The sequence below is a fragment of the Equus quagga genome, chromosome 8 (assembly GCF_021613505.1).
Source record: "Equus quagga isolate Etosha38 chromosome 8, UCLA_HA_Equagga_1.0, whole genome shotgun sequence".
Taxonomy (NCBI): Eukaryota; Metazoa; Chordata; class Mammalia; order Perissodactyla; family Equidae; genus Equus; species Equus quagga.
The window spans coordinates 78,245,769-78,267,930 of NC_060274.1; the positions used below are offsets into that span (position 1 = coordinate 78,245,769).

The window sequence follows — 22,162 nt, forward strand, 5'->3', positions numbered from 1 at the left end:
CAAAATATTTTCATCACCCATGCTTAGCAATTTTAGTAGTTATATTTTGATTAATAATATAATAGAAAATTTCCCAGTCCTTGCACGAGTTAGTCTCATAGGATGCTGGAGTGAGACAATAAATGATTAAATTGTGCTAGTTCCAAGTCCCTGGGAGGAATTAACATTCTAGCGATGAATCGTAACCATTAAGGGGCAACTTTGCAGAGATGTTTTATCCCCACAGTTTCCACAGGGTTGAGTAAATTTCTTCAGACTCTCAGGGTATTTTCTCACCGAGTCTTCAGGCACGATTTACTTGCGCTGAGAGTAGCTGCACCGGGCCTGCCTTGAATGGTTGTCACGACACACAGTGAGTAAAGCCATCCAAACCTGTCACAGTTGTGAGATAAGTGATATAAAAAGAGGGCAACATTTAAGTACAGCCATGTTGTTTTGCATTGCTGTCTTGAACTTGTAAAGTGAATTTAGAAGAGAGAGACTGCCTCACATTCATGGTGCTTTCCTTTCCCTTCAGCTCTCCGCGAAGCCCGAGACGTGGATCTTTACCTGAGACCCCTGAGGACACACATACAGCGTCTCCAGGAGACGGAATTCCCTCAGACCCGGGTGTTAATCGCCCCGTTATTTCATACCATCTGTCTGATCTGGAGTCATTCCAAGTTTTATAATACTCCTGCTCGAGTTATAGTTTTGTTGCAAGAGTTTTGTAATCTCTTCATCGACCAGGTATGTAACATTGAAAAACAGAAACAATGAGAATCATTGCCGTGTGGTACGTTTTATTAGGTCAATGAAAAATAATTCCAGGATACAGTCGGAACAGCGTTTTTCTCTTTTTTCACAAAGAACTTCTGTGGTAACAAAGGCCAGGTGACTTTTTATCCTAAGTGGCACAGGAGCTCTGGAAATGAGTCAGATACATTCACAGGACAGGTTGTTACTATATTTTGTTTGTTTAATATCCTACTTTTCTTCAAAGAGATTCTAGATAGCTTCTAATAAAAGACAGATACACGTAGTACTTTGTAGCTTTCCCTTTGGTTTCCACAGGAACACTGGCTGGAAAGTAAAGTAAGTTAAGAGAAGCCGGCTAAAAGAAAATCATCCTCAAAAAACAGTAGAAGAATTGTACTGAAAGAATTCTGATTCATTGTTGATTTTTAAAAATCTCTTGTTTATAATTCTCTACTGTAAACTTGAAAAATGTTAAAAAAAAATTGGACTACTTCTTTATCCTTTCTGTGTGAACTTTCATTCTTCTTGTGTCCATAACATCAGAATATTACATAATCTGAGGATTGAAAGATGCTTGGAGGGCACGTAATCCAGTGTGGCTTGCGTCTCCCTGTGAAGGACCATGACCACCTAGTACAGCCCCTATGGCAGTTTGGGAGACCCCCTCACTTCTCCCAAACCCCTTTTGAAGGATCCTCATCTCATTTTGTGATCAAAACTGTTTCACTGCAAAGCCCTGTTAATGTATAAACCCCAAAGCGAGTCGTTCATTGTTGCAGGTGGCTTGTAAGAAGTCCAGGTTACCTATAAGCCTGTAAACGTATTACCCTGGCCCCTGGTCTGTGTCAATGATCAGAGTTTGCCAAGCTCCCGAGGAAATAATGTAGCTTCTTGTCTTCCTTGGTTACTATTCCTGGCTTCTGTTCAGGGGTCCTGTTGACCTGATTTCCTTGATTCTCCAAGTGGACTTGGTAGTAAATCTGCCCCAACATGTTAGGAATCAAAAATCAGCAATGAGCCAACTTTCAGACGTTGGTTCCCTGAAGAGCTAAACTCCACCTGCCCTCCACAAGTTGTTCGATGTCTAATTTTATTTTGTATATTTATTTAACAAATACCGTATAGTGCCTATTATTTGCTAAGAACTCTTCTAAGCCCTTTATAAATTCTCAGTTTTAATCTTCATAGCAACGTTGACATACATAGTAGATCCATTTTATGGTAACAAACACCCGGAAGTCCAGAGAAGATAAATAGCTTTCCCAGAGGTCACCCAGCTTGTAAGTGATGGGGTTCTTATCCATTACGCTGTGTTCCATATTTTAAAATAACAGTTTTTATTGCGAATTACAATGTAATATGTGGTATACTGATGATAATTGTAAAATATTCTCATTGCATAAAATTTATAATAATGGAAATAGTCCTGCAGTTCTAGCACCCTAAAATTCAGCATTTTTTATTTTTCCTTTTCCCAAAACTTATACATATTTAGGCATTTTATCATATATATAATTTTTACTTTTTACTAGCTTCTTGGAAGATAATTTTGTTGTCACTGGATATTTAGGTTGCTTCCAGCTTCCTCTGTTGTAAACAACATACAGAAAACAACTTTATGCAAAAATTCTTTTTCCTTAACTTGGATAATTGACAACATAAATTCCTGATGTTGATCACAGGGTACAGTCTTTTCATGGCTCTTGAACAATATTGAATATTTACAAATTCTTTTCTGAAAGATTATATCAATTACATCACTATTATGAATGTGTAAAAAGTTTTACTATAACTTTCCAGCTTTGAGCATTACCATTTAAAAAAATTGGGGTTGATTTATTGGGTATGTAGTGGTACCATGTTGTTTCTTAATTTGTGCTTTGTGTGATATATGTGATTACACAGTTTATGTGTTTTTTATAATCATGTTTCCTCGTGTAGCTTTCACGTACTTTGCTTCCATGATGCCTCAGTGTGTTTATGAAACATTTGAACCCTTGCCGTCTTATGCATCAGAGGTCACAAGCTGGCTTTCTGTCAGTTGCATTTGTCCCGTAAATCAATGCAGTGTTTTTATTTTGCATAATATTTTAAAATTAAAAATTATTGCCAATATTTAAATTGAGGAGTTCTCATTTAAATTCCAGCATTCCAGCCTTCACTGAAAAGTCAGAGATCTCACTTCACTGGTTCTGCCATTTCTCTTGGCACAGGCAGTTGCTAGAGCTTCAGGTGTCCCTTTACATGGGTTCTGTGCTGTCCTTTACGTGGGTTAAATAGTTCCACTGTTTGCGGTTGTTCCTGATCTGCTTCACTCATTTTCATTATCTGCCTGGTCCTTCTAGGCATTCTAGTCATAGTTAGAAACACTTTGTAAGTTTAGAAGCAAGTGTGGTACTCTTCCCTTGTTTTCTAACAGTGACTATTACCATAGTCATTTAGGTCAGACAGATAAAAGGCACCATCTGGCTTCCTTGGATGATGGCACACTTGAGCTTTGGTCATGGGTCTTTTTTTTAAGGTTTCTCTGGTAACTTGACTCTACTCTCTGGTCATTGTGCATCATTACCACTCTAGGCCCACCACCCTGTCTCTCCCATGGCTTGGTATCCCCCCTTTGTAGATATTGTCATTCACAAGATCCTAGGTGAAGAAGAGGTTAAGTTTGAGAGGCTGAGCTTGGAAAAGATGTGTCAGGATTGAGCAAAAGAAAGAGTCCATAAAAGTGCATGAAAAAGAGAAATGAAGAAGAAGCTGAGAGACATTCATCAAACTAACAATACAGTTGATAAATTGCTTAATTAATAATTGGCTAATTGATAAATTAATTTGTTAGCAGTAGTTTAGTTTATAAGGCATCTGAAGTGGGACCAGTTCAGCCTAAATCCAATGGCCTTTTGTTGGTTTGTGTTGATACCATTGAGCATGAGAAATAGAGCTGACATAGTTGGGTATGCTCCAGAGAAACTAGAGGAAGCAGAAAAGAATGCAGAGGTTAAGAGCCAAAAGGGATCTTGAGGTTCACCCTTGATTCATCTCTCTCCTTTTGCAGATAAGGCAACTGAGATCCTCTGAGATAACTTAGCTAGTGTCACCAAAGCAGTTAGTGGCCCCTGATTGGATCACAGGCCAGTCTCTTGCCCCTGCTGAAGCTTTTTCCCTTGTATACCCTGCTGCCTAGTAAAAGGATAGAGACCGAGTTTTCTAATCTAGGATCTTTAGTACTATACCCTTGTTTTAGGAGGCCTTATTCAACAGTGGGCTGTATGAACAGAAAGTTAATTGCTGTGAATGTCTCATCTCTGTGAGGGTCAGCCAAGAGGTGAATGAATGTGAGGATGGCTTGCCCAAGGGAAGTTACTGTAGATGTAGGGAAGTAGGTCACAGGGGGCTGCTGAAACAGAGAAGGCAATGGAGTCATCACCATAGATTTTTTAGCTCCCTAAAAGGACACATTTATTATGAAGAGCACGTATAGATAAAGGTCTACAGAATCCCTGGCCCATACCAAAGTGTAAACTAGTTTATAACTCACACTGCTGAGGGATTACTCGTAGCTCTCTTCCCTGTTCTGTGTGTGGTGTTAGCAGCCTTCACGTAGAGGTCGTTTTCCATCCAGTCTAAGTGGGGAATAAGGGCAGAGACTGGGAATCTACAGCTAGAACTTGGAAGATTCTAATCAGTAGGGTTTTTAGACACTAAAGGATTTTCTAATTTACGGCACAGAGTCTATATTGCATGTAAAACTCTAGCCATTCATGGGAGAAGGACAATATGTCTACATTTAGAAAAAAAAATCCTTCCGTCTGCTATGTTGAACTCAATGACTTTCATTACCTTCTCCATTGAGATTTGCAACAACTTTCTAAGCAACTATAAAATTAAAAGCACATGATTTAAACCTAAAATTTATATGAGGTTAAGATGCACCAGGATGAAATAGCATACAAAAGAACCTTTAGAATGTATAGGTTCTTGAGGACCCTAAAGAGGAAATTCTGAATGTTCATAACAAAGATGGAGAGGAAAGGACTGGAAGGAACGTAAATCATGCTACTGTGACCGTCGGGGCTATATGAATCTGCTGGTCTGTCTTTTCCTTTAATCCTTCTCTCATTTCTATTTCCTCTATTCAAAACTAGTTCATATGACACATCTCAGCTAGATTTTGTGTCCTATAATGCACTTAAGCCCCCGAAAGAGAAGTTTTCTAACCCTAAAGAATTGCCAATGGTCTGCTCACCTATATCAGCTCTTTCTCACCTTTGCAAGTGATGCTGTGCCAGGTAAGGGGACCATATTTTTAAAATCCACAGTCTGATAGATTTCCCCCCCTGACTTATGTAGTATTTCTTTGTATGAAAAAACAGTTATGCAGAATATTTGCCAGCAGACATATCCATACCAATTTTGATTACATAGTTGTCATATCTGTGAAGCTTAGCAAAAATTTAGTCATTGCTAGAATGTATAAATGCAGAAACTGTAGCATCTCCTGTAGCTGATTCTAACATATACAAGTATGTCATTGAAGCTCAAGTGTCTGAATTAGTAGAATTTGTGCTTTCTGTCTCATAGCATTGCTGACCCAATTCTAGATATTGTCATTTAAAAAGGCGTCATTGAAAAAAAAAATAAAAATAAAATGATTCATTGAAACAGAGGTGTTTTTAAGAAAACCTATTAAACATATGTTTGATCCGTGTTTCCTTTCGTTAAATCCTAGGCAATAGCTTACCTTTCACCTGGAGACCTTTTGAAAGGAGAAATCGAAGACTCTCTGGAAAAGGTGCAGGTGGCCATTAACATCTTAAAGACTTTCAAAAATTCTTTTTTCAACTATAGAAAAGAATTGGCAAGCTATTTTCCAGGAAATAAGGAGCTGAAACCCTGGGATTTCCAATCTCATCTGGTGTTTTGTAGATTTGACAAATTTCTTGACCGTTTCATGAAAATAGAGGTATTCCTTTTTGACTTGTAATTTATTCATATTGTAGGTGGGGTCAAAAATCCTGTAGCTTTTTCTGTGATTCAGGGAACAATTCTATTTGAGTGGGAGGTGGGAGGTCTCCTTTCTTAGTAATTCTTGTGAGGAGCTCTCAAGGCTGCTGCTATCGAGAAAGTTTTAAAAGCTGTAGCTTGACTTCTTAAGATTTATTTTTGATTCTTTTAGTATACTGATCATAAGTGAATCTCTTTATGTACTGGTGACCTGTGACTTACAACTAACTAAGCTCCTGGAAGACAGTTGTAAATCAGGAAGCTGGAAGGGAATCCCTTTTTCCCTTTATATGTTTAAATTTCCCTTTATATGTTTGACGTTGGGATTCCATACCTGAAAATCCATTTGATAATCTAAAATATTACACTATATTTTACCATATAAATACATACAGTGTAAAAATATTAAAACTATTTATAAAAAAACATGAAAATATGTGCTTTATATAAGTGTTTTAATACCTAAAAACCAAACATTGAATGAACACATATATACACACATTCAAACACATATTTGTATGTAGCCAACTGGCTAAGGTTTTCAGAAAAAGTTTTAACTAGTGACCCTGCCTTATTTTCTTTGTAAAGCTCTTTCTAGCAAGTTTGGACTTTTTTGTTAATATAAGATTTGTTGAATTTTATTAAAAATTAGAGCTTTATGTTTTGAAAATTCTCATCATCTAATCAGCCCAAATGCCTCTTCAAGTGTAAATGCTAAATGCCTAACTACAGGCAGCTTGTCACCCTTTCACGACAGTCCCTTACATTCTCTTTCAATAAGGGAGCTGATTCACTGCACAGTGCAAGGGGCTGAAAATAGGAGTTTGGGATCGTACCTGGGGATCTGACTTATGGTTAGAAGGATATAAAATTAGGCAGTCATGTGTTTAGCTGTTGCAGAGTAGATGTTTCCTGCACTGCTAGAAAATTCTCAGTAAATATGAAAATCAGAGTATGATTTTGAAAATGGGCAGTAACTTTGTTTAATTAAATCACACTTTATTTTCCGTCATGTAAGTGTCAGTTAACTCACTGATTTTGAATGTTTGAAAATGTTCTTTGAAACTAATATGTTCTTTTCCTGCTTGAGATGGTGGAAAGATCTTTATGGTCCTATGTTTTTACAAAGGATATCTTTGTCACCATATTGGAATTTGAAAAGCTGGAAAGACTTGAATTTGGCGGTACCAAGGGAGCAATTTTAAATGGACAAATCCATGAGATGAGTGAAGAATTTACGGAACTCTCTAAAGTTTTTAAACAGAGCACTTATGACCCATCTGATTATAATAACATGGTAATATTATACCTTTGCATTTTCGTTTCATAGAATCCTATAATTTTACATCTGGAAAGAACAATGGTCACAGCTATAATGGGTAGCATCCAGTCTATACTCTCAAGGATGAATGAGATTAAATGACTTGCCTGCAGTCTCTTATCTGCTTAGTGGTAGATCAGGGACCAGAACTTAGGCTTTTTCATTTTGAAGTTCAGAATATTTAGAACTGTTTCTATTAGAACAGTGGACTTCAGTCTGGATTTGTTTCTTGTTTATGTATATTGGAAAGGAACTTTCCACGTTAATTCATTTTGATCTGATTTTCTGGTATCCGTGTAACTAGTGTGTTTTAGCCTTTCCCGAATCACTGGATAATTTTTTGGTCTAGTTGAACATTTCGTTTCATCCCATTCCATCCACATATTAACATGTGTGTTGTCTCTCATGTTTTTTAATTGTTATTCTTTAGAGCTATATATATAGTTTCATAATTTCAACCTCAAGAAAATAGGGGGCAGCTTGCAGATTGAAGCTGCTTCTGTTTTCTGTCACCGTCGGCATGTTAGTAACCAGGGAGTTACCTGTGAGCATTCCTGTAGTGCTAGGATAAAAATAGCTTCATTTTAGTGGTTTGCGAAGAACGGGGAAGCCTGGGTACAGAAAAACATGAGAGATTTAGCTCTCATCTTCATTGTTTTATATGAATGTGAATTTATTCACTATTCTGTTTACATGTGACCACATGATCGATTCTTTGAAATGTACAAGTGCAGTGTGTTAGCCTTGGAAGGACATGGTCGGCAAACTTAGTCAGCTATGGGCAGTGGAGTTAACGGGAAGAGGACACAGCCATTGTGGGTCCTGCTAACTTGTGGAGAAGTAGGAGGAACGTAGGACCATGGTGATTAAGAGCCTGGGATCATCCCCAGAGCCTGGCAAGATGTCTGGCCCTTGGGCATTCGGTGAATGTGGATGGAATGGGACTCCACGGGGGACTTGACTTGGCTCTCCTGAGCAGCTGAGTGGAGGAATGTGAGACTCAGCATGCACGGGATCCTCAGGTGCATTTGAGTAGCACAGAGTCTTGATTTCCTTGTGATTATAAAACCTGGCAGGTTTTTGGAGTACCAGAGTTGGATAACATGGCTAGATTTAGCTGATGTCACTACTTTAGCAATGCCAAAGATCCTGAATTTATCCCTTTGTCTGCCCACAGCCGGCACAGTCACAACATGTAGGAATAGAAAATTCATTTGCTCTTGACATATATTTGCATGGTATCTGTATTTTGGTATTTAGTATTTTGGAGTCCCATTTGTTTTGCAAAGAAAATGAGCAAGGCTGACCTCCGATCTCCACATCTGGGGTGGAGACATCAATAACCTGCCCTTGAAGTCCCCCTTCCTTTTCCTTTCTGGTTATCTTGCCTTAGGATAGAGTCTAGAAGCACCTTCACTTTGGGCATTCCTTGAAATCAAAACATGAATTAAGTAAAAGTTTACTTAATTGGTATGCTTATGTTGAAGAAGAACTTTGGTTTTTCTGAACGTATCCTGGTTATCAATATTGGCTCAGAATATTGCAATGATTGTATATTTTTTTCTTAATAAGCTGTTAATTTTGGTGCTTTTTAGCTGAGTTCATTGTACTCTGATTTTTTTTTTAAAGATTTTATTTTTTTCCTTTTTCTCCCCAAAGCACCCTGGTACATAGTTGTATATTCTTCATTGTGGGTCCTTCTAGTTGTGGCATGTGGGACGCTGCCTCAGCATGGTTTGATGAGCAGTGCCATGTCCGCGCCCAGGATTCCAACCAATGAAACACTGGGCCGCCTGCAGCGGAGTGCGCGAACTTAACCACTCGGCCACGGGGCCAGCCCCAATTGTACTCTGATTTTTATGATGAAATCAGTTGGTAATTTTCATGAGACATTATTTTAGCAAGTTACTTCCAAGCTAGTATATTCACGCAGGTGGATCCCCATGACACATGCCCACCGCCGTGCCCTTCCCTTCCTACCGCATACGACCTAATGCATTTCCTGGTCCCTGTTGATGATACACTAGGGCTAACAGAACAGTCGAGTGTTTCATGATCAGCCTCCTGCACTCTGGCATAAAAATGGTTTAAATATGTTCCAGTAAATTAAAGAAATAATTACTAGTAATTTGCTTGTGGAAATGATATTATTTCTCTCTTTTCAATAATCTCAAGCCTATTAATCAGGCTGGGAGCCTTTGTTAGTGTGGCGAAAGGTCTGCCACTCTGGACCATTTACAGAACGTGGGGATTTTCTCAGGTGTATCCGTAAAAATGTTCTTGGGTTTCTCAATTATTCATGTTGAATGGAAAGGTCACTTTAGGTATTTTCGTTGACTTCTTCCCACAGGACTGTTTGAGATCTAGACAATTATGGGGAGAGACTTGCTTTCTGTTTATGTTTTTAATTGCAATATATCTGACGTATAACACTGCAAATGTGAGACGTACATGTTCATTTGATACACTTATACATTGTTAATGATTGCCATTGTAGCAATAATTAGCACCTCTATCACGGTACGTAATTATCCTTTCTTTTTAGTGGTTAGAATCATTAAGTTCTAGTCTCTTAGTAAGTTTGCTATTAGTGAATATAGACAACAAAATTGTATTATAATATCAAACTTACTAAGAGACTTGCTTTCTTAATTGTTTAACAGCTCAGTTTAAGTTTAACAGCTTGTCAGGTGACTTTAGGCTCAGCAGCTTTGCTTTGCTGACGTTCTGAGGTGTTACTTGATTAAATAAAATTCGCTGGATAACTAAACAAGGATGGCTTCTACTCTCCTCTTGAGAGGAACCCCTTGGCTCCACTTAGTCCCTGTTGCTCAGAGTCCATTCATATTTACTGAGCAAGTGCTGGGCGCCAGGCGTTATAGGGCAAACCTTCACACACGTCTGCTGAGTTTTCACTATAACCCTCAGAGTGACCTCCTAGGCTGATGCAGTAAAGTAAATGACCTGAGATTACACAGTTCCCAGGGAGTGGAACAGAGATTCCAATCCGGAACTCGCAACCCCAGCCCAGCACTCTTTTCGCTGTGCCACTCCACCTCTGTAGTCTTTATCTCCCTTGTTGCAGCCCCATTGAAATGAAGGGAATAAGTTCATCTGAGGCAATTGGAGGAACTCCCTGAGGACCTGTGCCCTGAGTGGAGTGATCTGAGATGCTGTGTCTGTGTTCCTTTTTTTGTAGGAAAATCGATCCAGGTATCTAGCTTGCCATTGTGTCAGGATTAAAATATATTTTGAAAGTAGTTATTTGGGTAATTGATACTAGGTTGTATTCCAGTTCCTACAATTAGTCCTCTGTTCTGTTCCAGTCTACTGAAGTATTCATTCTTTTGCTATTATTATATGTAGCGTTTTCTAATTTTAGCTATATAAATTTCTTATTAGTCATCTACAGGATTTTCATATGTCGTCTTGCTTATTTTTCAAGATAAAATTTGTTTAAAAACATTATTTATTCTTCTGGAAAGGTAACATATGCAAAAATTTAGTCCCCTTCTTCTTACCCAATTTCCTTTTCACTTGTCTTCCATTTTTACTCCCCAAAGGCCTCTACCATGATGAATTTTTTGTATAATGTTTCAGAGATGTTTGGTGCCTGTACTAGCATATACATGTATGTATTCTTTTGTATTCTGTTTTTGCACAAATAGCATCCTCTGCATGTCGTTTATGCCTTGCTTTGTCACTTAATGTATTTTAGCAGTCATTCTGTATCACTCCAATAGCATTGCCTGCTTTTTTTTAACAATTGCATATTATTCCTTTGAATTTATCTACTTTAAATAACGTTTAAAAATAGATAGTACTTGTCATTCTTTAAAAATTACTTAGAAACTTCTGCTTCTGGGAAGATGAAGTAAATGTACTTTTCCCTATTCCTCTCACTAAGTGCAACTAAAACACTGGTCACTCTATAGAAAACAAGCATAAGAAAACTCTGAAAGGTGAAAAGAAGGCAGATCAGCTAGGGACCTTGGGACCCAAAAGACAACATGGTGATGAGTTCCTTGAATTTCCTTGTTGCCTGAGATAAACCAGACTTGGAGCTGAAGACACTGGCAACCTGGAAACACCAATGGGCACAGACAGAAAAATCCCCAATAAAACCTGATCTCAAGAAAGGAGTAGCCTAGCAAGACAAAATTTGTAGACCATAATCTCTCTAGTTTAGCTAAACACCACAGAAGAAACTGTGTCCTACCCCGTCCATGTCAGCAAAGACTGAATGAGGAGCCTAGACTTACACCCAGTCTGTAACAAGGTATCCCAGTCCCCAACTCTACTGGAGTGGTCTCAGTGATGACCAAGTAGGGAGCTATGATTTTCATCCCCACCAGCTAATGATGAGCTCACTCTCTGTGGTGTTAGTGGAGACCACATGGAATTCAAGATTTCTTTCCTTACCCAGCAGCATTTTTACTATGCTGGGGTAGGGTCAGAGGAAGCCTAGTGGAGAGTCTGGACTTGCAACATGGCCAGGTGGTAACCAGGTTACCTGCACTGTCACATCCATGGAGACCACATGGGGAACTGGAGTACCCAGCCATGACAAGGAGCTCTTCACTTAGGTTTTAATGGATGCTGAGTGGAGAACGTGGACTTCTGTCTCCACCTGACAGTGATGAGGCTGCAGCAATATCCAAGAAAGCTATCAAAAACTGAAGGTTATAAGATCCAAAGTCTTGTAACATAATATGAAAATGTCCAGAGTCAGTAGAAAAATCATTCATTATACCAAGAACAAGGAAGATCTCAACTGAATGAAAAAAGACAACTGATAGATGCCAACATTGAGACGACAGAGTTGTTAGAATTACCTGACGAAGATTTTAAAGAGCCATGCTAAAAATGCTTCGACAAGCAATTGTGAACATATTTGAAACAAATGAAAAAATAGAAAGCCTCAGTAAAGAAGTAGAAGATATAAAGAACAAATGGGAATTTCAGCACTGAAAAATATAACAAAAATACAAAGCACAATGATTTGGTACAATGGCAGAATGGAGGGATAAAGGAAAGAATCAGTGAACTAGAAGACGTAGCAATGGAAACCACTCAGTCTGAACAATAAAGAGAACATAGACTGAAACAAAATGAACAGAGCCTCAGGGCCTTGTGACACTAACAGCCTAGCATTCATGTTCTTGGAGTTGCAAAAAGAGAGGAGAAAGACTGTGAGGCTGAAACCTCAAAGAAATAATGGCTGAAAACTTCCTAAATTTGGCAAGACACACATACTTACAGGTTCAAGAGGAAATTAGAAATCAACAGCAGAAAGATAAACCCAAGAATAAACCCAGAGAAATCTATGCCAAGACTCATCATAAATAAAGTTCTGAAAACTGAACACAAAGAAGAAATCTTGAAAGTAGTGAGAGGGAAATGATAGCTTAGCTAAAGGGAAAAATGACTTCAATGACAATGGATCCCTTATAAAAAATCAAGGTCACCAGAAGGAAATGGCAAAATATTTTTTAAGTGCTGAAAGAAAAGAACTGTTAACTCAGAATTCTCTACCCATTGAATAATACCCTTCAGGAATAAAGGGGAAATCAAGAAATTCTCAGATGAGCAAAAACTAGGAGATTTGTTCCAGTAGAGTAACCCTCAATATAGAAAGGAAATGATAAAAGAGGAAACCTTGGAGCACCAGGAACAATATGGTAAGCAAAAATATCTGTCAATACAATAGACTTTCCTCCTCCTCTTGAGTTTTCTAAATTTGTTTAATGGAGGAAACAAAAATTATGACACCGTGACTCTAAACTTATGTACAGAAAATATTTAAGACCATTATTTTATAAATGGAAGAGAATAAAGGGATCAAAGTAGAGATAAGGTTTTTCTTTTTTTACCTTTTTTTTATAATTTTTTTTTTTAGACTTTATTTTTTTCCTTTTTCTCCCCAAAGCCCCCCGGTACATAGTTGTATATTCTTCATTGTGGGTCCTTCCAGTTGTGGCATGTGGGACGCTGCCTCAGCATGGTTTGATGAGCGGTGCCATGTCTGCGCCCAGGATTCGAACCAACGAAACACTGGGCCGCCTGCAGCGGAGTGTGCGAACTTAACCACTCCGCCACGGGGCCAGCCCCTCTTTTTTTACCTTTTTGAAAATTGTAGTGAAATGTATTTTACATAAAATTTACCATTTAACCCATTTTTAAGTGTAAAATTCAGTGGCATTAAGTGTATCCACAATATTGTACAACTGTCGCTACTATCCACTTCATCCCAAACAAAAACTCTGTACCCATTAAATGATAACTCTCTATTACCCTGTCCTTTTAGGCCCTCGTAATCTCTGTTCTACTTTCTCTCTGTATGAATTTATTTTAGCTACCTCATATAAGTGGACCCAAACAATATTTGTTTTCTCGTGTCTGGTTTTATTTTCACTTGGCATAATGTCTTCAAGGTTCATTCATATTGTAGCATGTGTCAGAATTTCATTCCTTTTTAAGGCTAAATAATCCATTGTATGTATATACTGCATTTTGTTTATTCATTTGTTGATGGATACTTGGGTTGTTTCCACCTTTTGGCTACTCTGAATAATCATTCTATGAACACTAGTGTACAAGTATCTGCTTGAGTCCGTGCTTTCACTTCTTTTGGGTATATAGCTAGGATTAGAATTAGTGGATCATATGGTAATTCTATGTTTAATTTCTTGAGAAATTTCCATATGGATTTCCATAGTGGTTGAACTATTTTTCCTTCCCACCAGCAATGCAGGATTCCAGTGTCATCACATCTTCACCAACATTTGTTCTTTTTCTTTTTTCATTTTTTTTTTTTTGATAATAGCCGTCCTAATGGCTGTAAAGTGATATCTCGTTGTGGTTTGATTTGCATTTCCCTAATGATTGGTGATGTTGATCATCTTTTAGTGTTTATTGGCCATGTTTATCTCTTTGCTGAGAAATGTCTGTTCAAGTCTTTTGCCCATTTCTGAATTGTGTTCTCTTGAGTTGTAGGAGTTCTCTTTACATATTCTGGACATTATTCCCTTATCAGATTCATGATTTACAGATAGTTTCTCCCATTCTATGGTTTGTTTTTTCATTCTCTTGATAGTGTCCTTTGATGCTAAAAAGTTTTTAATTTTGTTGAAGTCAAACGTATCTATTTTTTTTGTTGCCTATGCTTTCAGTGTCATCTCCAATAATTGACTGCCAAATGCAATCTCATAATTTTCTCCAGTATTTTCTTCTACGAGTTTTATACTTGTAGCTCTTGTATTTAGTTTTTTGATCCATTTTGAGTTAATTTTTATGTATCTTGTAAGGTAAGGGTTCAGCTTTATTGTTCATCACTAATGTCTAGAAATGCAGCTGACTTTTTGTGTATTGATTTTGCATCCTGCAACTTTGCTGAATTTATTACCTCTAATAGTTTTTTTGAGGGGGTGCAGAATCCTTAGGGTTCCCTACACATAAAATCATGTCATCTGTTAACAGAGATCATTTTCCTTCTTCTTTTCCAATTTGGATGCCTTTTCTTTCTTTCTTTCTTTTTTCTTTTTTTTTACCTAATTGCTCTGGCTAGTATAGAAGTGGTGAAAGCAGGCATTCTTGTCTTGTTTCTGATCTTAGGGGAAAAGCTTTTAGTCTTTTACCATTGAGTAGGATGTTAGATGTGGGTTTTTCATGGATGGTCTTTATCAGGTTATGGAAGTTTCCTTCTATTCCTACTTTATTGAGTGTTTTTATCATGAAAGGATGTTGAATTTTGTAATGTTTTCTTCTGCACCAGTTGATGTGATCATGTGGCCGTTTTTTTCCCCTTCATTCTGTTAGTGTGATGTATTACATTGATTTTTCATTTGCCATCCTTATATTCTATATAAACTCACTTGGTCATGGTGTATAATCCTTTTAATATACTGCTAGATTTTGTCTACTAATTTTCATTGAGAGTGTTTGCATCATTATTTATTTATTTGCATCATTATTTATGAAGGATACTGGCCTGCAGTTTTCTCTTCTTGTGGTATCTTTATCTGGCTTTGGTATCAGGCAATGTTTGCCTTATAGAATGAGTTAGGAAATGGTTCTTCTTAAGTTTTTTGAAACAGTTTGAGAAAGATTGGTGTTAATTCTTCAAATGTTTGATGATATTCACTAGTGAAGCCATCTGGTCCTGGGCTTTCCTTTGTTGGAAGGTTTTTGATGACTGATTCAATCTCCTTACTAGTTCACAGGTTTATTCAGATTTTCTATTTCTTCATGATTCAGCCTTGGTAGATTGTGTGTTTCTATGAATTTGTCCATTTCATATATGATTTGCAATTTAGTGTATAATCGTTCATAGTACGTTTTTATAATCCTTTGTATTTCTGTAAAATTGGTAGTAGTATCCAAGCTTTCATTTTAGTAATTTGAGTCTTCTCTTTTTTCCTTAGTCAATCTAGTTAAATGTTTGTCAATTTCATTGATCTTTTCGAAGAACCAACTTTTGGGTTTTTTTCTTTTCACTATTTTTCTATTGCCTATTTCATTTATCTCTAATTTTTATTGTTTCCTTCCTTCTGCTAGCTTTGGGATTAGTTTGCTCTTTTTCAGCTCCCTTAAGGTGTAAAGTTAGGTTATTCATCTGATATCTTTTTTTCTTTTTTAATGTATGTGTTTACAACTATAAATTTTTCCTCTCAGCACTGCTTCTGTTGCATCCCGTAAATTTTGGTGGGTTTTTTTTTCCCATTTGTCTCAAGGTATTCTTAATTTCCCTTGTGATTTCTTCCTTGACTCATTGGTTGTGGGAGGTAAGATTTCATACTTTACTTGAACTGGTGGAAGATCACAACATTAGACGCTGATAACTAATGTATGTGTAATGTAATATGTGGTGCAATACAAAGAGACACACTGAAAACACTATAGGTACATCAAATGTAATTCTAAAATAATTCAAATAATTAGAGTTACAGAAAAAGAAGAAAAAAAGAGAGAACTGAAAACAAAAAAATAAAAGGGCAGACTTAAGCCCTAACATAGCAATAATGTAAATGGCCTAAATATTCCAATGCAAAGAGATTAAAAGAGTGGATTAAAAAACATGACCCAACTATATACTTTCTTCCAGAAACTCACTTCAAATATAACCATATATGCAGATTAAAAGTAAAAGGACAGAAAAAGACATGATACAAACAGTCAAAGGAAAGCAGTATTGGCTGTGCCGATATCAGATAAAGTAGACTTCGTAGTAAAAATTACCAGAGAGGGACATTATATAACAATAAAAGGGTCAATCCACCAAGAAGACCTAGCAATTCTAAAGGTGTATGCACCAAACAACAGAGCAGCAAAATATATGATTCAGAAACTGGTAGAACTGAAAAGAAAAATAGACAAATCCACAATCCTAGGTGGAGACCTCAGTGCTGTCTTCTCAGTAATTGAAAGAACAAGTGGATGGGAAATCAGTAAAGATAGAGAAGAACTTCATGCCATCAACCAAGAGGATCCGATTAACATTTATAAAATACTCCCTGCAACAACAGCGGAACTCATATTTTTCAAGTTCTCGTGAAACGTGCCATGATATGGCATATCTTAGGCCATAAGACAAACCTCAACAAATGTAAAAGATCTGAAATCATACAGTGTGTGTTATTTGACAGTGAAATCAAACTAGAAATCAGTAATGGAAACATAACAGGACCATCTCTAAACATTTGGAAACTAAATAGTACATTTCTAAATATTCCATGAATCAAAGAAGTAGTCTCAAGGGAAATAAAATATAGAGAATGAAGTGAAAATGAAAATATATCAATTTGTGGGAACTAAAGCAGTTCTGAGAGGGAAATTAGGCTCTAAATGCATGCATTAAAAAGGAAATTTTCAAATCAGTAATCTAAGTTTTCACCCTAATAACCTAGAAAAAGAAGAGCAAAATAGACACAGAGCAATCAGAAAGAAGGAAATAATAAAGAGCAGTAATCACTGACATTGGAAACAAAAGAGAAAAATCAAATGAAACTAACAGCTAGTTCTTTGAAATGATAGAGCCTCTAGCAAGACTAGAAAGAAAAAAAAGAGAAATTACCAATATCAAGAATAAAATGAGCTATTACTACGTCTTCTTAAGACATTAAAAGAATAATAGGAAATAACCACAGACAAACAAAAAACCTCCACACATGTAAATTTGACAACTTAGATGAAATGGACCATTTGCTCAAAAAACCAGAACTGCTACAACTCACCCAATATGAAATAATTTGTTTTGAGATGTAATTGATGTTTAGCTTTACATTAGTTTTAGGTGTATAACAATGATTTGATATATGTGTATATTGCAAAATGATTATCACAGTAAGTTTAGTTGACATCCATCATTACACACAGTTAATTTTTTCCTCCTGAGATGGGTGAAATAGATAATTTGAGTAACACTATAACTTTTAAGCAAATTGGATTTGTCGTTAAAACCTCCCAAAAAGGAATAGTCCAGGCCCAGATTGTTTCACTGGAGAATTCTACCAAATATTTAAGAATGAATAACAATTCTACACAATCTCTTCCAGAACACAAGGAACACTTCCCTTTATTTCTAGGAGGGAACACTTCCCAATATGTTTTATGAAGCTAGTAGTTACTACCCTGATACCAAAGCCAGACGAGATAATGCAGAAAAGGGAAAAGTACAAACTATTATCCCTGATAAATATAAATATAAAAATCCTTAAATTTTTAGCAAATAGAATTCAACCATATGTAAGAAGAATTAAACACCATGTCCAAGTGGGGTTTATTCTAGGAATACAAGGCTGGTTCACTATTTGAAAATCAGCGTAATCCCCATATCAACAGATGAAAGAAGAAAAACATCATGATTGTGTCAATCAATGTCTAAAAATCATTTGGCCAAATTTAACAACCATTCATGATAAAAACTCCCAGAAATAGGAACAGGGGAACTTCCTCAACTTGATAAAGAGCATCTACCAAAAGCCTAGAGCACATTAAACGTAATGGTGAAGGACCTTCCTCCTTCCCAAACACACAGCATTGTATTCAGCTGCCTACTCAACATCTCCACTTAAGTATTTAATAGACATCTCAAAGTAAGTGTGCTAAACCGAACTCCTGCTTTGCCTCTCCCCAAACCTACTCTTCCTTGTCTTCTGCAACTGATTAAATGGTATATATAATGGGCTGCTTAGTGCAAAACCTTGGAGTCTTCCATGATCTCGCTCTTTTTCTCACAAGGTTCTGTCAGATATACCCTGAAGATATATCCAGATCTCATCTCTGCCCTGAATTATTGCACTTGCCCCTAACATGCTCCCTCAGCACCTGTCTTGGCTCTATTAGAGTCTGTTCTTCACATAGGAGCTGGAGTGCTTTTTTAGCAGCTGAGTCAAACCATGGCATTTCTCTAGCTAAAACTCTTCAATAATTTCCCATGTCACTTATTAGGGCATTTTTGCAGTTTTCAGAATATAGAAAAGATTTTATAATGATTCTTCAGTAATACTAACATATTATTTATTCTTCAATGGTTAATTGAGAAACAGTTGTGTGCTGGGAACTCCCTTAAATGTTGGTACTGTAACTGTGAAAAAAATAAACCTGGCCGTTACACTCACAGAGCTTAAAATCCAGGTAGTCAATTACATAGTGTACTCAGTGCTGGGGTGTGAGAATTATGGAGTGCTGTGAGAGCATTTGTGAAGGGCCCTTTCCAAGAGGAGGTGACAAGGAAACTGAGAAAATAGCTGAAGGGTAAATAGAACTGAAAAATAAATAGAAATGAAGCAGGTGAGGAGAAAGGGATTAGCAGAAAATTGTATTACACAGGGAGAGCATGCGATAAGGCAGATGTGGCTGGATCCTCAAGTGTGAAAGGGGGAGAGTGTGGGAAAGGTTGAGAGCAGTGAGTAGGGTACAGATCACATAGGGCCTTGTGGTGAGGATAAGACTTTGAGACTTTGTCTTAAGAAATTAAGGGTTCTGAATTGAGATGATGAATTGGAGGATTAAAAATGAGTGACATAATAAGGTTTATGTTTAAGAAAGCTTATTTAGGACTGCAGTTGGAGAATGATTTGGAGAAACAAGAATAGAGGCAAAGAAAGTAGTTAGGAAGTGGTTAACAGAAATCCAGGTGAGTGGTAATGGTGATCTGGACCCGGGTGATGCCTGGAGTGATGGAGAATGGTGGACACATTCGAGAGGTGATTACAAGAAAAGATTGATAGCACTTGACCAAGAAAGAAAGGGGTCAAGGAGATTGCTGAAATTTATGCTAGGGTATATAAAAAGAAGAGCTGCTTTATAGAGAAGACAATGAGTTCAGATTGGTGCAAGATAAATCTGAATTATCTGTGGGACTTCCTAGGGGAGAGGTGCCACCAGCAGTTCTGAATTGGGTTGAGTGAGTAAGAGAGAGAAAAGAGTTTGGGAGAGAGGGAGAGCTATTCAGGATGGAGATTAGCAATTTTTCCCTGTCTCAGATGTTACTTATTTACTAAGGGTTCAAATAATGTTTGAGGATCTTAAGTTGTACGTTCCTTGTTGCCATACCAAGAAGAGGGATAAGTTAGGCATGTTACAACTTGTTGGGAAGCTGTGTTTCCTTTTGAAAGTCAGTGATCCTTGAATGAAGAGGCTGTCTGACTCAATTCAGGAGGACTGGAGACTTCCTCTTGATGCTAAGTATAACATTGTGGTCTGTGACACACAGCGCTCTAGAACTTTGCTGTTACACTCTGTTGTCAGTGTGCGTTAAATGCAGCATAAGGTGCCTGCCTTCATAGAAACATAGAAACATCATGGCTGGAGCGTGGGCTGTGGAGCCAGTTTGCCTGGCTTTCAGTTCTGGTCCTCCCGTTCACCAATGGTCTGACTGTGGGCAAATTATTTAACTTCTCTGAGTTTCTTTTGTCTATAAAATGGAAAAAATGTTATCTGCATTGTATGTTATTGTGAGAATAGAGTTAATAATGTAAAGCACTTTAGAACAGAAAGCTGAATAAATGTTAGCTGTCGTTAGTATTATTACTATTGTTACTATTAATAGACGTAGGCTCAATTTATGGAGGTAGTGGAGGACGTCATTAGGTTAGATGTGTGGCATGCGCTCCAGGGATAGTTTGCCTGGAAAGCCCAAAGTGTTTCTGAATTTCTGCAACTTCTTCACTATAGACTGTGGATTGCAATGCTATGCAGATGATAGTTAATCTTTCACTGTTTCATTCTTTCTAATTATGGGAGTGGGTGTTTATGTGTTAGGAGGAAACCGGGGTTTGTTAACTGCCTATTAATAACACAGTGGGAAAATGTAAGAGTATTCTGTTTCGTCTCTGTCGCTAATGATGCTTTCTTATAGATCTGTGATTTTAGTTCTCACCTGAAGAAATAGTGTTTTCTGGTAGGTTTTCTGCTCCATGAAAAACAAGACAAAACTTACTATTTATAGATTTACTAAAGTTATAATGAGAATGGGTTCTCTCTTTTCTTTTCTGAAAAGCACTGCTTTTTCATTTATAATCAAAATGGATTGGTAGAAGGACAGACTAGTGAGTCAAGGTACTGATGTTGGGGTCTGAGCCAGTGGAATTATGAAAACCTGGGCTGACAGTGCTAAATGTTCAGTGCTTCTATAAGGCTGTCACTTGAATAGTCAGTCAGATATAGCTTTCTCTCTCCCTTTTTTTTTTATTGGTCAGGAAGATTGGCCCTGAGCTAACATCTGTTGCCAATTTTCCTCTTTTTGCTTGAGGAAGATTGCTCCTGAGCTAACATCTGTGCCAATCTTCCTTGTTTTATATGTGGGATGCTGCCATAGCATGGCTTGACAAGCAGTGTGTAGGTCTGCGCCTGGGATCCAAACCCATGAACTACGCCACTAGGTCAGCCCCAAGAGATACTTTTCTTGATCTTCCCTAGAATCCTGCTATGAAAAATAAATTCATGCAGAGAGAGAGGGGGAAACAGCGGGAGGTGTTATGCTTATGTGATTTGCTATTTTCACTGTTGGATTCTTTCCTATAAACTACTATTTTACTTTTAATTTTGCAGGAATTTGAAAGAGATTATGTTGTGTTTAAGTCCAGAATTTTGGATTTTGACAGAAGGCTTGGGACAATTCTTTGTGAAGGTTTCTTTAACTGCAGTGGTTTAGAAGCTGTATTTAAGGTTAGTGCTGAAGAAGGTATCATAAAAATGTTTTACTAATGAATAATTTAGACTGTTAGATGAAGGGAGTGAATACATTCCTTTCTGATCCGGGTAAACTATTAACTAGTCACATTCTCTTCGTATTCAGCTCATTGAATTATAAGCTTTGAATGATGCACTAATGAATAATGAAGTTTACTTCAGACAAGGTCAGTTTTAGGACATTGAACTATTGATCTTTTCTTGCATTCACAGTCTTTTAGCTCTCATTACCTTTAGAGCAAGTTTAGCTCTACAAAATATTGGTTCAAAATTAAGCCACAGTGAAAACTATCTGTTAATTCAAGAATTTCATTTCTTTACCATTGTTTCCATATGTTGGGCTCACCTGCCTACTTTATTACTTTGGCTGAAACAAATAGCAATTTATATGCTGTATTTCATCAAGTGTAAGATGTCTGATTATCAGACATGCCATTATTTTGTGTATGAATAAAGAAAAATACTGCCAGAAAATTATGAATCCATTGATTATATAATGTAGTCCAATTTCAGAGATGTTAAAATGTGAAAGAATGTCATAGAATTGATGAAATATGATATATAGGTATTCAGAGTTACATAAAATAAAAGCATCTTGATAGTCCTCCCAGATGGAAAGCTTATAACGTAGGGAATAGGGCACTGTGTGAAACTTGATTTTCAAAGAAGAGAATTGCAAGTCAAGTGTAAATTCAGGTGACATCCCCAAAGAGGAATCGAGGCTTCAATATCAGAAGAAACACAGCTAGAGAATCCTGGGCACAATTCGTAGAAAATGGCAGTGCAAAACAATATAACCGACACAGACTTTATGTGAAATATTTGTTTGATTTTGACTTTCGAAATTGTTGGTCAGATGGTCATGAAGCTGCTTGTGTTTTGTGGCCTCAGTCAAGCGTTTTAACATGA

The 22,162-nt window shown here is 37.2% G+C and overlaps 1 protein-coding gene across 6 annotated transcripts in view; it reads left to right on the top strand.

The window, feature by feature from the left end:
* The window catches only part of DNAH11 (dynein axonemal heavy chain 11), a 295,116-nt gene that overhangs the window by 13,243 nt on the left and 259,711 nt on the right, over positions 1-22,162 (top strand). For all 6 annotated transcript variants that reach the window (XR_006889759.1, XM_046669559.1, XM_046669561.1 and 3 more), the window contains exons 6-9: positions 518-729; positions 5,465-5,698; positions 6,869-7,036; positions 21,113-21,229. Coding sequence is in view for 5 of the 6 variants with exons in the window: in XM_046669559.1 (XP_046525515.1) it covers positions 518-729; positions 5,465-5,698; positions 6,869-7,036; positions 21,113-21,229 (731 nt within the window). In the remaining variant the exon portion in view is untranslated. The remainder of the gene's footprint in view (positions 1-517; positions 730-5,464; positions 5,699-6,868; positions 7,037-21,112; positions 21,230-22,162) is intronic.